Genomic DNA, 16,848 nt, shown 5'->3' with positions numbered 1-16,848 from the left:
AGCCTCACAGTACATTTATGAAAATGTAATTTATGTTAAAAGGAATAATAATTTGAAAAATAGTGACAGACATAACATTAATACGAGGAATAGAAATAAACTAGCTTTTCTTGATAGTCGTCTTCACAAAGTCAAAAAATCATTTAAGGGGCAATGTATACGCTTCTATAACAAGATTCCGGTTGATATACAAAATTTGCCTTTCACGAGGTTTAAAACTATAGTGAAACAAAAACTTTATACTAAAAGAAAGAAAGAAAGAAAGAAAGAAACAATATTTATTTGGTCTCATTTAACAAATATGTACAATGTAAATCTTAAATTATAACTAAACATTGAGATCCAAAATGGTCGCCACTCAGCATTTGCCGGGTTGTGCATGCAGAACAACCCGACGCTGATTTTCTGTGGTGACCAAATAGATGAGCGGACGCCACCGACATACAACAACAAAATAAAATATCAAATCAAACAACTAACACAAAATATATAAATATGCGAATCAAAATAAATAAATATAAATAAATATTTAATATCTATTAGATTATTAAAGTTCTACTATTACAAAGTTACCAACCTACGATAATTAACATTTCTACTAGCTTCATTTTCGTTCACTGATTGTGTGTGCTTGCCTTTATTTGTCACAAATTTCTTTTTTGCTTGTCTATTAAATACAATTTAAAATTACGTTTGAATGCGCCAATTGTGGTAAAGGTTATTATACAACTTCTGCGTACTTGGATGACAAAAATCCGTGGTAGTAACCCGTTTAGCTCATGGAGGTAGTCTCGATCTCTGATGTTTCAAATAAAAATAAAAAAATATTGTAAATGCTATTTACAAAGAGCAACCCCTAGAGTTTCTTGCTCATTCTTCTCAGGGGAATCTGCCTTACGAATGAGCGGTAGAGTTTAACCATTGTGACGATTTCAAGTGTAATAATGCTTACCTATGAAATAAAGATTATTTTGAGTTTGAGTTTTGAGTTCCATATTAAAAGTTAAATTATGACCTTTATACATTATTGATTTCGTTAGAATAATTGTGCGACACGTTTCTTTCGCATATTTCAATAATCAGTAACATTATTGCATTTCACAATGTATAGATACAAATATGATGACTTATGGCTATGAGAACCAATTGTGGACACTTGGGTTTATCTATATTTCCTTTCCGAAGGATAATAATTTTAAAATTCTATTTGTCGCTGTTAAGAAGTATTTTGAGATGATCATAGTTCAAACTAAATGATGACCTCCTTAACTTGTTATTGGCTCAAGTCCGAACAATGTTACTTGAGTAAGTTTGCTGTGTTATCTAGAAATTGTTTAAAGTTAAATATTGTCCAACATACACCTACCATAGTAGGCGACCACTGCAGTCTTCATTAAAAATGAACGAAATAGTTAACTTAAAAGTTTCCGCGCGTATCAGAAGGGATCTTAGAAAGGTGTGATCTGTTACATAGTGTTGTAACAAATAACTGAATATTCGGCCAAACTATCGGCCGGATTAAAATACGTACGAAAATTGGCAAAAAAAATACCACAGTTTGATAAATAAATTTAGTACAATGAAATAAAAAAAGGTAATAATAATTTTCAAATTTATAATTTACATTTATGATGACACCATAAAGAAGAAAGTAATTGCTTATTACCTTTTTTATTTCTTGAACCAATAACTTAATTCCGTTATAATTCCTCCATTGTGCAGTGCCTCTAATCAGTAATAATATTAGTTATATGATAATTTACTGTGCTATTTATGTCTTCCTGCTGTTTTTAGATATTCAAAGCAAAAAACAGACCGAATAAGCCGAATTCCGAAAAGTAACCAAATAGGTATTCCTTGTAACTCTAATTATTACACTACCTTGTCAGTGGACATATTAAAAGCATTTTTTCCTCTTCGAATATTATTAATTAAATTATAAGCGCCTTTTATACAGTATTATGAAAGTGTATAATATTATAAACATCACTTTATAGTAGGAAAAAATAACATAACACATGTAATTGATTCAATAATTGTTCGTTTCAGGTAAATGCAAAGTTACGATAGTGAGAAAAAAAAGTGGCATAGGTTGTTTGCGTATGGAACAATAGAGTTGTTATGGAGTTACCGTGCTCGTGAACCAGTGGTGAGTGTTGTGCACGAGTCGCGATGTGGACGACGGTTGGTGCCTTCCTGGCTGTGGTAGCCGCTGCCAGCGCGCTGCTCGAAGGACCCAACGTTTGCACCAGACAGGAACCGTAAGTATTTGTTTCAAATTGTTTATAATCTAAGGGCAAATGAGCGGTCCTTTTATCAACGTGTGACGACACTGTGGACTGAGTGAACACGTCCACTTTATGAATTCCTCGTTGGGAGTAATAATGCTGCACCTATTTTAGTGGAAGACGTGACCGTATTTATGTATGTTATAAAAGTTACTACAGGCCTACCGCTTAACTGAGTCGGTTCCTGAGGTAGCTGCGCGGTACCTACCGAATTAGTCAATTATTGTCATGTGAAATGATAATAAAAAACTATTTGATTGATAATTGAAATGAATAGACAAGTCATTAAGTTGTTATTGAATGCACCGCGCACAGGCCTGCAGGACGACGTCATTTGTATCTGGAATCACATTGACGAAAATATACGAAGTTTTAAATATAAACTACGTGTGATTAAACAACACAATGGGTGGTCGTATAAGCTGAAAGATTCTTTTTACTATTGCACGTATTACGATCTCGTAGAACAATAGAACAAATCATGCGATTCAAACCATTTGCCAGTTCTACGTAGAACGGAAACTAAGTCAGACGATTGATGAAGGAGTTTCATTCGATGACTCATGTACAATTTTTCAGCTACACTTATTTATATTCGCGTTATACATATTTTATTACATTATACATATCGAATAGGTATTTTAGATGCGCTATTTACACTTTATTGCATTATTATTGTAAGGAATAATTCCATTCATAGTCCTGCTAGCGTAACGAATTTAATTAGTACTTGTAACGAATTTCGCCATATTTTCAGTACGTAAAAGATTCGAACTTATTATAATTGAAAGGATTTTTCATCTTAATTATATTTAAAAAATTACAATTGGATTAATGTCTAATTGATATCATATCTGTGTTTGAATTTAGCAATAATAACATTTAAAAGTATCTCAATTCCTTTTTAAAGAATTGCCACCAACCAAGCATTAGCCTATCAAAAGCGTTAACCAAACTCACCAAATACAGTGGGGCGAACCCACCGTTTGTGGTGGGTTAAAAGACTGAAAGTGAGTTCTATGAAGCAGTTACCTTTCGTGGTTTAGATGCTTTTTTAATCACCAAGTTAGTTGTGAAATTGGTTACACAGTCGGTTCGTATATTTTAACTTTTATATTTAGTCCCTTTCGTTGGTTCTGACTGAAAACCAACGCCTTAGGCATATGCTGGGCCAGCGCCCTTTCGCTGCTGTGACAAAAATGTGTTTATTTTTCCTTTTATAGTTGATATATGCCGTAGTAACCTAATCGTTTGACCCTTCCTCTCTCTCATTATCAAACAGACCGTAGGGTTAGCGGTGTAGGTTACCTCTTGAGTTTTTCGGAATTTATGTGCCATATTTAATTTAAATTTTACCATGAGCAGAAATTTTACCGAAAAGGTACACACATCTGTAGAGCAATTTAATAATGTGTGTGAAGTTCCCAACCCGCATTGGGCCCGCGTGGGAACTACAGCTCAAACCCTCTTATTGTGGGAGGAAGCCTGTACCCAGCAGTGGGGATAATATATAGGCTTTTTTTCATAATATCAAGTGACGGGACCAATAAATCGTGCGCATGGTAGTAAGCTACACACCTGTCCATAACAGTTGTAGTGCCATTCAGAGCTGTAAATCACAAAGATCTGAGGGGCACTGCCACTGCGCCCGTCACCCTGAGACATAAGTTAACAAGTCTCAATACGCACATTATACTACTTGGTGGCAGAAATAGGTAAGGCGGACGAACACTTTCTCGAGGAGATCTACTGCTTCTAAATCTAAATCACTTCTTGTTTACTGAACAATAAAATATTATACAACATAAATACATAAACTTCACTGCTTTTTTTTCAACGGGATAGGCAGAGACCACTGCCTTCCACTTGCTATGATTCTGACACATTTCTTTCGTCTCATCAACATCGGTCAAGAAATCTTGAATTTTTGTTTCGGTGGGATATGTAAATTAACAATCTATTTCTATTGTTTATCCCATGAAAATATTTGTCATTATTCTTCAATAAACAAGAATCATTGTTAATTATATTGCAGTATTGACGTCATATTCTTGTTTACTTTAGTTATTTCCATAGTATAATGTCCTACGGGATTCTCATGTGGGGTAAAGCAGCAGATATTCAAACCATATTTGTATTGCAAAAACGAGCGATTCGTTCTGTGTACCGTCGAAGCACTCGGGTTTCTCTCAGAGAAAAGTTTAAGGAGACTGGTATCATGACTGTGGCATCACAGTACATTTACTCAAATATTTTATATGCCCGTAAAAATATACATAATTTCAATAAGAAAGAAGATATCCATAATATTAACCTTAGAGCTAAGTCCAAACTCATGGTACCACGATTTCGTTTAACCAAGGTAAACAACTCTTTTATGGGGAACTGTATACGTTTTTACAATAAGATTCCGGTGCATATATTAAGTTTTGTTATTTCCTAAGTTTAAAAACTACATTAAAAATATTTTGATCGAAAAATCATATTACAAAATTGAAGACTACGTGTTAGATAAAGATGTATGGAAAGACGATATGGCTCCAGAATCCACACAAATTTGATTCAAAGTGTATTCCATAGCATTTAAGTTTATTTGAAAAGAGCAATCCCTAGAGTTTCTTGTTCGTTCTTCTCAGGGAGGTCAGCGTAGTGAACGAGCAGTAGCTTAAATGTGACGTTTTCAAGTGTAAATTTATTTTACCTATGAAATAAATGGTCTTTGACTTTGACTTTGACTTTACCTAATAGCAGCGAGGGTACTTATTGCTTTCAAATTTATAGTTTTCACTACACACAGAAAAACACGGGTAGATATAGATTTTGCAGCAGTAGAGCTCCTTGTAAAACAGTTCATCCAAGGAAATACTACCACCTTATCTATTTCTGTCGCCAAGAAGTAATTTGACATTACTGCTTTCCAGTTTTGAAGGGTAAAGGTGCTGGTGAAATTACAGGCACATGGGTTATGTCAACTTATGTCTCAGGGTGACGGGCGCAGTGGCAGTGCCCCTCAGATCTTTGCGATTTAAAGCTATGAGTAGCATTGCAACTGTAATGGACAGGCGTGTAGCATACCATCAGGCGCACGACTTATTCGTCCTGTGCTTTGATATTACAAAAAGAAAAAAATCCTTCGATCCCACTGAATTTCGAGGACACAGAGTACACCCAAACTCACGAATCGAACCCGGGACCTCTTCGTGGCAGAGCAATATCGTAACCGTTCGGTCAAGGCGGCAGTTAATATAGTTAGATTAGCCCCTCTCGTGTGGACAAATTATCATACAATATATAAAATTACAGCGACACGATCACATACGGTATCTGTCTTTGTCAATAGGTTCGTTCGACCAGTATTTCGCACAACTTACGTAACGATAGCTATGTAGGTTAAGTGTCTTCAAATAAGGTGCGTGTTAATACAGATTTTAGTGAGTAATTATTTCGTGCTGACATCAGTTAAAGGGATGCAATATGATTCACAATAATATATCATAATCTAAACTTGTTTAGTCACACACTGCTCAACAAATAGTTAACGCAAAGAGTGACATCTATGTATGTGTGTACGGTTACGAAGTTGTAGCTAAAACTCAATGAACTTATTCTGTACGTACAGGAAAGAAATGATATGAAGTGCGGGGAGGCTCCATTCACCCCTCAACATTAACCAGAACTTCCTCTTGAAAAACTTACGAAAAAACATGTTGTTTTACTTGCACTTTGTACTGCACACCGCGTACAAACTGGCATTGATTAAAATGAAAAACATACAAGTATCAGATATTCCGATTAAAATTGCAATACCTGATTTAATCAAAAAGTCTGCACCTGGTCGCGTACAGGCCACATTAAATTTTCCATATTTTAGAGAGGATCCAAGTATTTGCCTTGTCGCAGTTTTCAAACATTATATTTTGGCAACACAAAATAAGACAACTGGACGTCAGGGAACGCTCTTGCTGACACACAGAACTCCCCACGGAGTAGACACGAGTCAGACCGTGAGCCGATGTCTATGCCAGGTGTTGGATGCGACGCGGTGGGTGTGGTCACAGCAGTTTTCGGTGCGCATAGCACGCCGTACGCCTCCACGCCGGCCGCGCGCGAGGCTGAAGTATAGATAGAGCTCATACGCAAGGCTGTGAGTTGGACTCCGACATCTCACATCCTTTATTAGATTTTATAATAGACTAATACTTACTGACGACGAACACACGTTCGCAAGAACCATTTGCTTACAACATAATAAAACGGTAAATTATACTATTATATGATAATTATAATAATAATAATCATCTTTATTTATAAAATTATTAATTGATTATACGATTTAAAAATTGTTATGATTGTGATCTCTGGAGAAAAACCGTTATATGTTCATCATTATATATTTTTAATAAGAATATAACATAGTTATCGATGAAGCCTCTGGTTTTTAATTTACATAAAATCAACTAGAAGCAAAACTAAATACTCTAAAACCATCTGGTTAAATATTATATCGAGAATGAAGCGACGAAATATAATAGATGATCAAACGAATTTCTTGAAGTGAAGTTCGATCACTATTATGTGAGTCGCTTCATTCGAGGGAGGGAGGGTCCCTCCCTTGACATCGTCATATCAGAAGTAAAGATTCTGAAACTCCCAAATAAATTTTGCTTCCCACTCTAACAGGAATGAGGATAGAAAATGGCGCTTGATGCCTGGTAGGGAGTGTCAACGTCAAAACATTTTTTTTTCTCTAAAAACCGTGCAGTGTTGCCTAGCAAGTTAAGGCAACTACCTGGTTAAATATTATATCTTCGAATGAAGTGACTCACATAATAGTGATCGAACTTCACTTCAAGAAGGTCGTTTGATCATCTATTATACAAATATATTTTTTACAAAATCTAATGTGGCGGAACAGACACAGCTGAAAATTAAAAAAAATTAGCACGCATACAAATACAAACTTGTATTAGTAGAACTTAAAATAAATGAAAGAAACAAACGGTCCACATTTTTTATTTTCAAATTTACACCTAAACTAAATAAGGTAGATAACCGACCAAACTTTGAAAAAACACTGCATTATTTTAGAGATTTGTGTATGTGAGTGTTTGTGTGTGTATATATGGCATCATTCCAGATACTTAGTAATGTCCTTATTATATGCAAAACATTAGGAAAATATATATTTTTGGTTATCACTATGTCTGTATGATTATTGATTAAATTATTTATAATATTGTTTTGTTTACATATCACATCCTCAATGATAAAATTCAAATACTTCAAAACGAATGTATCGTTTTTCATATCAAACACAATGTTGTCATATTTGACTTTAGACCTTACATGGTGCCATTTACGGTATTTTAAAAAAAATCTATTTTGTCACATTCCTAAAAACTATTTGTATACAATAATCCCAACAAATATTTTACTGATGAGTGCATACCGCGATTTAGTTGATTGAATACATACAAAAGTGGTTTGATAAGTCCATGACTGACGAGACGAGAAAACTTTTTTTAATTATGATTTATTTTTCTACGTAATATCCTTTTACCTCTATACATCTTGACCGGCCATATCCCAACTTCTTCAACCCATCAAAAAATATTTTTTGTTTTTTTTTTTTGGAAAATAAGTCTATTTTTCAGCTTATAAAAGTTTGATGTGGCCAAATCTGGTGACAAGTTTTGATGTTGTAATTGAGAAATGGAATACTCGTAATTCTCCATCTTCAAAAAATATACTGACCTCACCTAACGTTTTTATTGTCGCGCTAATTTAAAAAGTAATATCAGTTGCTTATTAAGGAGTTCTAAACAAAGAAATAAAAATAAATTCCGAAAAAAGTTTTCATTTCACCTTAAAGTCACGTATTTATCAAACCGCCTTAGTACATGTTACATCCATTCACCCACATTCTCATTCTGTTCAAGACGTGTTTACGTTTACGTTTCGGTCTATGAATTTGTGTCGTTTTTCAACAGTTTACAAACGTCCATCCTTTCCATTACTTCCATCCAGACGTACGGCGGGATATCGTCCTAACTAACTGCCTCCATGACAGAACGGTTACCATGCCGGACTACCACGAGGTGGTATTTTTAATATATTGGTGATATTTGTATGGCCTACATTTATTTATCTCGCGAGTTTGGGTGTAATTTGTGGTTGTCTATGTGTGTGTCCATGGCACCCGCGACACAGGGTTTCCCTAGTGCGGGGCTATGTTGAGTGAGTGCGTTATTAATAATAATAATAATAATCTTTATTTCTCTCTTACAACGTTATCCTATAAATAAGTAATTTACATTAAGGACTTATTATTAATTTATTATTATTATGTGCGTTATCCTTACTTTTACAATATTCCCTTCAGTCGTACTTAGCGTTTTTCGTCATTTTTTATTAAGCGCACAGCCCAGAAATGGAATTCCCTCCCTGCGACTGTGTTTCCGAGCACATACATGGGGCGCACCATAAGTTCCCGGAACTGGCACTTACATAAACAATATTTAAAAAGTAATTACAACATTTGAAAATGGAACTCTGGCTGTAGAATACAGTTTGTTTCATCTGACTGTCACTTGTTTGTACATTGTGGCGTCATTTTAGAAATTGGTTGTCTACATCACCATGGATTTAACTCGTTAATTTTCGTAGTATGATTTTCTACGACTTTAAGTATAATTTAACAGCTCAGCGGAGCTTCGCTCGGCTTCAAACTGCTTTTCGCGATGAAGCACCATGCAAGACGAGTATTTATAGCTGGTTTGCAGAATTCAAACGCGGTCGTGTGAATCTCAGTGACGAATTTTGTGATGGTCGCCCGTTCACTGCTGTGAACAACAAAAACATCGATGCTGTGCGCCGTATGATCAAAACAGACAGGCATGTGACATACCATGAGATTCCGGCATTTTTAGGCATAGGCATGAGTCAAATGCAATCAATACTACACAAACATTTGGGTGTGAAAAAGCTGTGCTCTCGGCGTGATGCGCGTGCAAAGCGCCTCTAAGCGGATGATTGCTTCTTTTTTTAATAAAACTGGACACGCGGTTACTGTTGCTTTGAAGAATCGTTGTACCGTAAATAATGATTGGTACACGACCATTTGTTTACCGGAAATTATTGACAAACTCCGTAAAAATAACCGTAAACGCCGTATCGTCTTGCACCACGATAATGCCAGTTCTCACACGGCCAGACAGATAAATGAATTTTCAAAGGTGAACAACGTTGACCTTATGATCCCCCGTACAGTCCCGATGTGACTTTTATTTATTTCCAAAAATTAAGAACCAGTTGCGCGGTCAACAATTTTCATCACCTGAAGAGGCTGTCGAAGAGTATGAAAAATATGTTTCAGAGATTGTCACGGAGGAGTGGCATAAATGTTTTCAAAATTGGTTCATTCGTATGAAAAAGTGCGTTAACGCCAACGGACAATATTTTGAGAAACAATAAATTCATTTCTGACCATTATTTATACTATTTTTTTCTTATTCATTACGGAAACTTATAGAGCGCCCCACGTACAACCCGAGTATCTTTAAAGTGCTACTGAATAGGTATCTTCTCGGAATCCTATTTTTGCTCCAAGGCTAGGTAGTGGTCAAGGGCAAGTCCACAGCGGCTTTCCTTTTTTAAATTCTAATCACTACAGCACCTTGAACACTACAATGTTCTGTAATTGCACTGTTCCTCATTCCGTTTCTATTTCAACCAAAATAAAAACGTCAACGTAACCTAAGCCACGGTCTGTAAGGGTTTTTGTGCGTTTCAAAGACGCCTCCAAATCCAATAAACTCCATAGTCGAATAACACAAGATGCTAGGTAAAATCTATCTACTATTTCCTTGTGGGAGTGTAGCAGCAAACAGGTAGGGTACAAATATATAAAATCGGCTATGTTCAATGTAGCCGTTCCCCAAAAAGCTTGTCTTGCAGATGCCTGTAGCCAAGCTTTGTTGATTGTCTACCCTACCATAATCAAAATACGGGCGTAGTAATGACTCGAAGTAACATCTTGACACCGCGATTCAGTGTTTATCTGAAAATGGTTCAATGCCATCTAGTGGATTTTAATGAAACTACAAAATGTTCAACGTCGGTTATGGCAGTCTATTGTATAACGTAGATGTTTTATTTCACCAGATTGGGGATCTGGTTGAGAGGTCGACCACTCCCGTAGTTGATTGACGTGTAAAAATTTACCCATTTATAGAAACAAAAGTTAATGCATTAGTTACGGTTAACCTGTGTGGTTTTTAAAAAAAAATAGAGCACTTATATGTAACTGTTGTGGTTCTGATTTTCCTGTTTGCTTTGATTGTCTAACACGTATTAAGGCAGTTCATGTAGTTTAATCCAATTTAATTGCAATTAAGTGTAACAGTGGTCATTGTTCAATGAACTGACCTTTTAAGGAAAAAATATTGAATGATAACAAAAGCACTACGGGTGAATCACACGCTTTAGAAGTAGGAGTTATTCCCTGAAAGGGCGACAAAGTAATGTAGGTGTTAGATTTTCCTGCTAGGTTAAGTTAGGACGTTCTTTGAAGTTAAGGGAGAGGGGCTGTTACATTTTATAGAATCACCACACTTATGCAATAAAAGCAAAGAAGATATTGCTGGTTTCGATTCGTCTCGAACGAGGCAACGATACGCCAGCAACGAATCGGCTTCCTGCCGAATTGCCAGCAGTTTAAAATAGCCGATGTCCGAACGGTACCTATTGGTTGCCTTTGTTGTCTATCACCTGATAGCCGATCGACAACTTCAGTAAAATGACAAATTTTACTGATGTTGTCTAATCAAAATTTAAAAAAAAAGTATTGAAGTTGAAAAATCTTAATTTAATTTTTGTCACTGCATTCGTATGTCTATGTAAAGTGCTTACAAATTAAAAGTATTCATAGGTTTGCCTAGGTTTTAATTTTATTTTTGAGAATAGAAGAAAAAAGCAACCACATAAGTAGATTTTCGTACTACAATAAGATTCAATGTTTGCATTCTTAAGTATCTGGTTACGTACTCATGAAAATTTTTTCTGGCTATAGAAAGAAATACAAACATATTTAGCTGGAAAATGGTTTTTTTCTCAATTTTTGAGTTTTGCTAATCTCAATCAATATACCCAATACCTCTCGCTATCAGCGAAGGAAAACATTGTTACGAAACCAGCATTTCGAAGAAGGTTCACAACCCTTGCAAAACGTGTGGGGTTCCCAACTCACATTAGCGCAGCGTGGCAGACTATAGCCTAAACCCTTTGAGAGACTGGTACCCAACGGTGGAAATTTTGATGTTATCTATTCAGGTTTTAAACGCGAACATTACGCACTAATCATCGTCTGCCTTTTTATATATTTTGGGAATGTAAATTGTTGACAGAACGAGTTTAACACGAGCTTTAGCTACAGATGTAAAGTGCTAGACCGAAAATACACTGTTCTGGAAAACATGGCTATTTTTAATTACGCCAGTCTGTCAGATAGGGACATCTGAACGCGCAACACGTGCGTTCATATCGTCGGTTTTGTAGAAATGGCATAAGCGACATTTCGAAAAAAATTCAGGGGATTCTCAGAATAGTTGTGCGTAACGAAAAGCATGTCACGAAATACTACAACAAATTTTAACATTAAGCTTTTTAAGCATTTATACATTGGCAAAATAGAATTCTTTTAATCACTATGACATTAAGTAATTTTAGTAATAGAAGGCAATAAATCAATTAATATGGGAAAAAGCAAATAAAAAATAATAAATAATATTGGAATATTTTTTCTTAAAACCAATGTTAACATTTTTGAGAATACACTTTGGTTTCTTACTTAAATCACAAAATTATGGTCTAATCATAATTAACGCAATTGCTACTTAAAAATCTAAGAGTAGATACTATCTTCGTCGTTCATCAGCATGTATTCCATAGGAAGGTCAGATATCTCTAGTCATTCAGTTTTGTTTTTGGGAGGCATTCCTAAAAAAGAAAATTATGATTTGGGTCAATTGGTCGAAATTATGCGAACTTGGAAGGGGATTTTTTTATAATATTAAGTGACGGGACAAACAAGTCGTGCGCCTGATGGTAAGCTACACGCCTGTCCATAACAGTTGCAGTGCCACTCGAGCTTCAAATCGCAAATATCTGAGGGGCACTGCCACTGCGCTCGTCACCCTCAGACATAAGTTGACAAGTCCCATGTGCCTGTAATTTCACCAGCACCTTTACCCTTCAAAACCGGAACACAGTAATGCTAACATTACTGCTTGTCGACAGAAATAGGTAAGGTGGCAGTACTTCCCTGGCCGAACTTTCGCAAGGAGCTCTACTGCTTACAAAATACCAACTATTTATTAGATAAATGCAATTTCGTTACATACTTACATATAACTCATCAGAATTACAATCATTTATGTGCATAATATTGACACCTCTGCCAAACTCTTTCTTTTTTACATTGTCGAAGTCGGGTAATAACTGTGTCCATTCAGCTTTATCCCGTTATGTAACGAAATGCATAAAAATCTTACGAAATAATAGTACAAATATGATCATAACCGAGCTTTTAATTAGGTTTGTTATGATCTGATATTACAAATGTAATACGCTTATTAAGTTTTTAATTTACGTGTATTACGACGGGATAAATAAATCAACACTCACCTTATCATGAAAAAGTTCTTTATTATTAACGTCACGAAAATATACCCTTAATTTGACCAACACGTTTGGACTGATTATCATGAAAAATATGGCCGAGGAGGACGCCAGAGCAACAGCCAATAATGATGATTCAGTGGTGCCCGTGCAAAAATCTAACGGATGAGTTCGGAAATGAAGTGAAAGTGGAAATTAAGCGTAACGAAAGAAAAGTAAATCGGTACGACTCATTTTATTTTTGTCATATTACTTAATTTTTTGTATGAAACGGCATATCAAGTCACTTTAATACCGAAACTACATTCAATCAAGATCTGTAATGCACCTTATTGTCGTGACATTTCGTATTTTATGAAGTGACAAACACTTGAGGCAAGGCGACGGTAATTTTATTTTTGTATGAAGAGTAAAACGCATTGTTATGAAAAAGTTAAAATAATTGATGAAATAATAAGATTACACTTTTCGTTCTTCGTAGTATTAAAAAACTAACGTGTTTTTCTTTAAAATTTTCCTATTTATTTTTGTATGACTGAATAACAACATAGTATTTTTGTTTACTACGGGGCAGACCCCTTTTTTTGGAAATGTATATTTTGAGAAATAGTCGGGAGTATGTTTTTGGTTTTAACGATTGTTTTAAAATATTTACGTACTGTTTTAAATTCAAGTTTGTTAATTACATTTTTATTGAATTGATATTCAATTTTTTTTTTGTGAAATGATTCCACTAGTTTGTTATAATTATTAATACAAATAATAAAGTGTTCAATCTTTCATAGATTTCTCATAGGTGGCGCTACGACTAAAAAGTCGCTGAAAAACCAAATACAAAGACACGACGCAAGCACATAGAAAAATTCGTGAGGTCCGTTGGTTCGTTCCGTGGGTTAGTTGGTATAGCGTCTGCCACGGTATGCAAGAAGACGTCAGTTAGAATCTGACCGGATCGAAGGAATTTTTTCTGAGTGTTCTATCTTTGTATTAATAATTTCAAGTGTGTTTTTAATTAAGTTTATTTTTTTATATGGTATATAAATTATAAGTGCATTGGCGATGGAGCTTGCACACCTAAATAATGCCTATTCACGTGAAAAGACCCAAGTTATAACGTTCAGGGAACAAGTCTGCAGGCAGGGAATTCCACATCATAGCCGTTCGCCATATGTGGAAGCATAACGCTTCGTGCTATTCTTTGGAATGTCCACTACATAGGGATGGAACCCGTGCCCTCGGTGATGGAAAGGGGAAGGCGGAATTAAACCGTGTAATTCCATCGCACACTCTCCGTGATATATCCGGTAAAATAACGGGCAATTCTAAAATATCCGTAAAGCGGGCAACTTTACGGCGGTGTTCAAGGCTCTGCAGATTTTATCCGGAAATGATGTCTTTGCGTATCCGGATAATTCGGATATTTCGGACGAAAAGTAGAAGGGATTCCCCGCACTTCATGGACGCACGCTGTTACCTTGCCGTTGTTAAGTAAAGAAAAAAAATTAAAAATAAAGGACAATGGCAAACTCCCATATAAATTTTTGTTGACATAATTTGTATGCGTTTGCTTATGAAAAATATGTAAAAATGTAGAGTTGAAATTCCTGAACAAATTTTGTTTTGGGTTTACTATTATGAGAAGTCAGGAATTAAAGATATTCCAGTTTGAAGTTTTGGAGATTATGTGTTGCGTAATTGAATAAAGTATATTTAATGTATTATTATATCAAAATAAACTACAGAAGCCTTAAACAGAGTTAATAGAAGTGAATGGTGCCGTGTGTTTGTGACGGAACGAAAATTCGGAGGAAATTCTTTTGTATACTGGTATGGTCAAAAGGTCGTGAAGTTAATACACAACAAAAAACCGAGTTACTACCACAGACTATTGCACTGGTAACCCGGACACAAATTATATTTTTGAAAAACGTGCCATCTATCCCTGATTTTGGGAACTTTTTTGTCAGTATTACCATTTGCTCGCGTGGCATTTTGGAGAAGAAATTATCGACTTAGTTTTTTGTAGTGAAGTAGTTAATCTTTTATTAGCTTATTACAAATCGGTTGAATCAGTACATTTGATATTAAGACAACTAAATGTGGACTATATCCATACGTAGGTATGCAATTGCAGTAGCAATTCCTTTACTGGCGGCTAGATGTCGCTCAACGTTAAGAAACTGATAGTTATAGATATCAGTCCGGTTACGTACTAATTAGTCATTAGAGTTTCTTTTAAATATGATTTTATTTCCAGACCTAGATAGGCCGCTATTATAATTTGAAATACCTAATTAATTTATTTTATTGAAACTTATAATTATGACATTTGAAGACGCTAACGATTCTTTTGACTATGTTTTTGTCATTGTTCTTTAGTATTATTAAAGACAAATTGGGTTTTCTTTCTAAAATAATTCTAAGAATTTGTTTTTGATTACAATCAATCGAAACGATATCATAAATTTTAAACAAAAACTCAAAAAAAAAAATATATGGACCTAATTGACGCCAATACAAATGTAAGTGAAGGTGTTAATTATATGTATAGTATTTACATTATTTGAAGCTCTTGCTGAAGTAGGGTAGAATACATAGATAATTAAGAAGCAACTGACAGCGTGATTTTGTATTTTTTTCCCCTTAAAATTAATAAACAAAGTTGAATCTGGGTTAAATGGAATTTGTACAAGTTTTATTTTGTATTTGTATATACGCTGGGGTTTATTTTTTCGAAATTAAAGGTTGTCTTTCTTTCTGTGGGAATTCATAATTTTTTGGGGAGGAATTTCCATAGCCTGGCAACACTATTGCTCACATACCAGTTGGGTTCTCCCCTATACTTATAATCAAATAAAAGTAAAACAAAATCTTTTGCTTTCCGGTTATGGGAGTCGGTTATTGTCGTATTTAGGTAAACATTCACATGCTTTTCTTTATTATAGTAACGAAACCTTTTTGTGTTTTTATTTGTTTTATACCACTTTTGCGCTTATAGCCTCAAGTTATGCCGCCATCCTCTTTTCATCATCTGGGGACTAGACGTAGCCTCCGGTTTCATCCCTAGGTGTAAATATACCTAAGATTCCCACGAAACGTTGCGCCTACATTTATATTTCGCACGGCGTTGGAGTGGAATTCCTTGCCTACAAACTTGGGCCTTTTCAAGGCGAGAGTGAATAGGCATTATTTAGGCGTGTATACTCCATCGTCGATCTCATCGTCGCTTTCCATTAAATGAGCTGGAGGTCAAATGCGTATTTATTGTATCCGTAAACAGAATGACGTCAGGTACAATTTTCAACAATTTTATTTAAAAAAATTGTATATCGTGTAATTGTACACAGTGGGTCGAAATCGTTACCTGTCACTTTTCTTTTTCTTTTATTTACTTTTTTCGTCACAGTCAAGTAAAACTTATTAATATTTATTCGAACCACAAATAACTTCTAGCAAAAACATGATATTGCAAACCGTGTAGTTATTATGCATGCATATAATATATTGGTTTGTATCATAGCAAAGTACAATCTTAAGTAGACATTGATTCATAACAAACACCCTTCGATCTACTAGTAACAATTAACCGAATAAGTATGGGTTTAAGTCCAAGAAACAGTTACTTATTGTGACCCAGCGATCAGCACCGCGGACGTTAGATGAGGAAGTACCGGGTTCGATTTCTATTGGTACCAATTTCGGAAATTTGCTTAGCTAAATTGGTTCTCATCCAGGTGCTTCGTGTTATTTCGTTACACTGATACTGATAGGACTGACAATTTTGAGATATTCTTTCTTGTTTATTACCATACTACCGTCCCTACCTAAAACGCGGCTTAGTGCCAAATGGTCAAATAACCGTTTAAATTGAAAAAAATAGAGC

General features: G+C 35.2%; 1 protein-coding gene across 1 annotated transcript in view; it reads left to right on the top strand.

Annotated features, from left to right (window-relative positions):
* Positions 1-2,117: 2,117 nt before the first annotated feature.
* Positions 2,118-16,848, top strand: part of LOC113231829 (protein draper) — a 47,289-nt gene continuing 32,558 nt past the window's right edge. Inside the window, exon 1 of the mRNA XM_026466362.1 lies at positions 2,118-2,261. Coding sequence (XP_026322147.1) covers positions 2,173-2,261 — 89 coding nt within the window. The 5' untranslated portion in view covers positions 2,118-2,172. The remainder of the gene's footprint in view (positions 2,262-16,848) is intronic.

Source organism: Hyposmocoma kahamanoa, unplaced genomic scaffold (assembly GCF_003589595.1).
Source record: "Hyposmocoma kahamanoa isolate Upper Pololo Valley unplaced genomic scaffold, ASM358959v1 66, whole genome shotgun sequence".
NCBI lineage: Eukaryota > Metazoa > Arthropoda > Insecta > Lepidoptera > Cosmopterigidae > Hyposmocoma > Hyposmocoma kahamanoa.
Note: the sequence above shows the minus strand (reverse complement) of the source record. Positions and strands in the feature narration are given on the sequence as shown.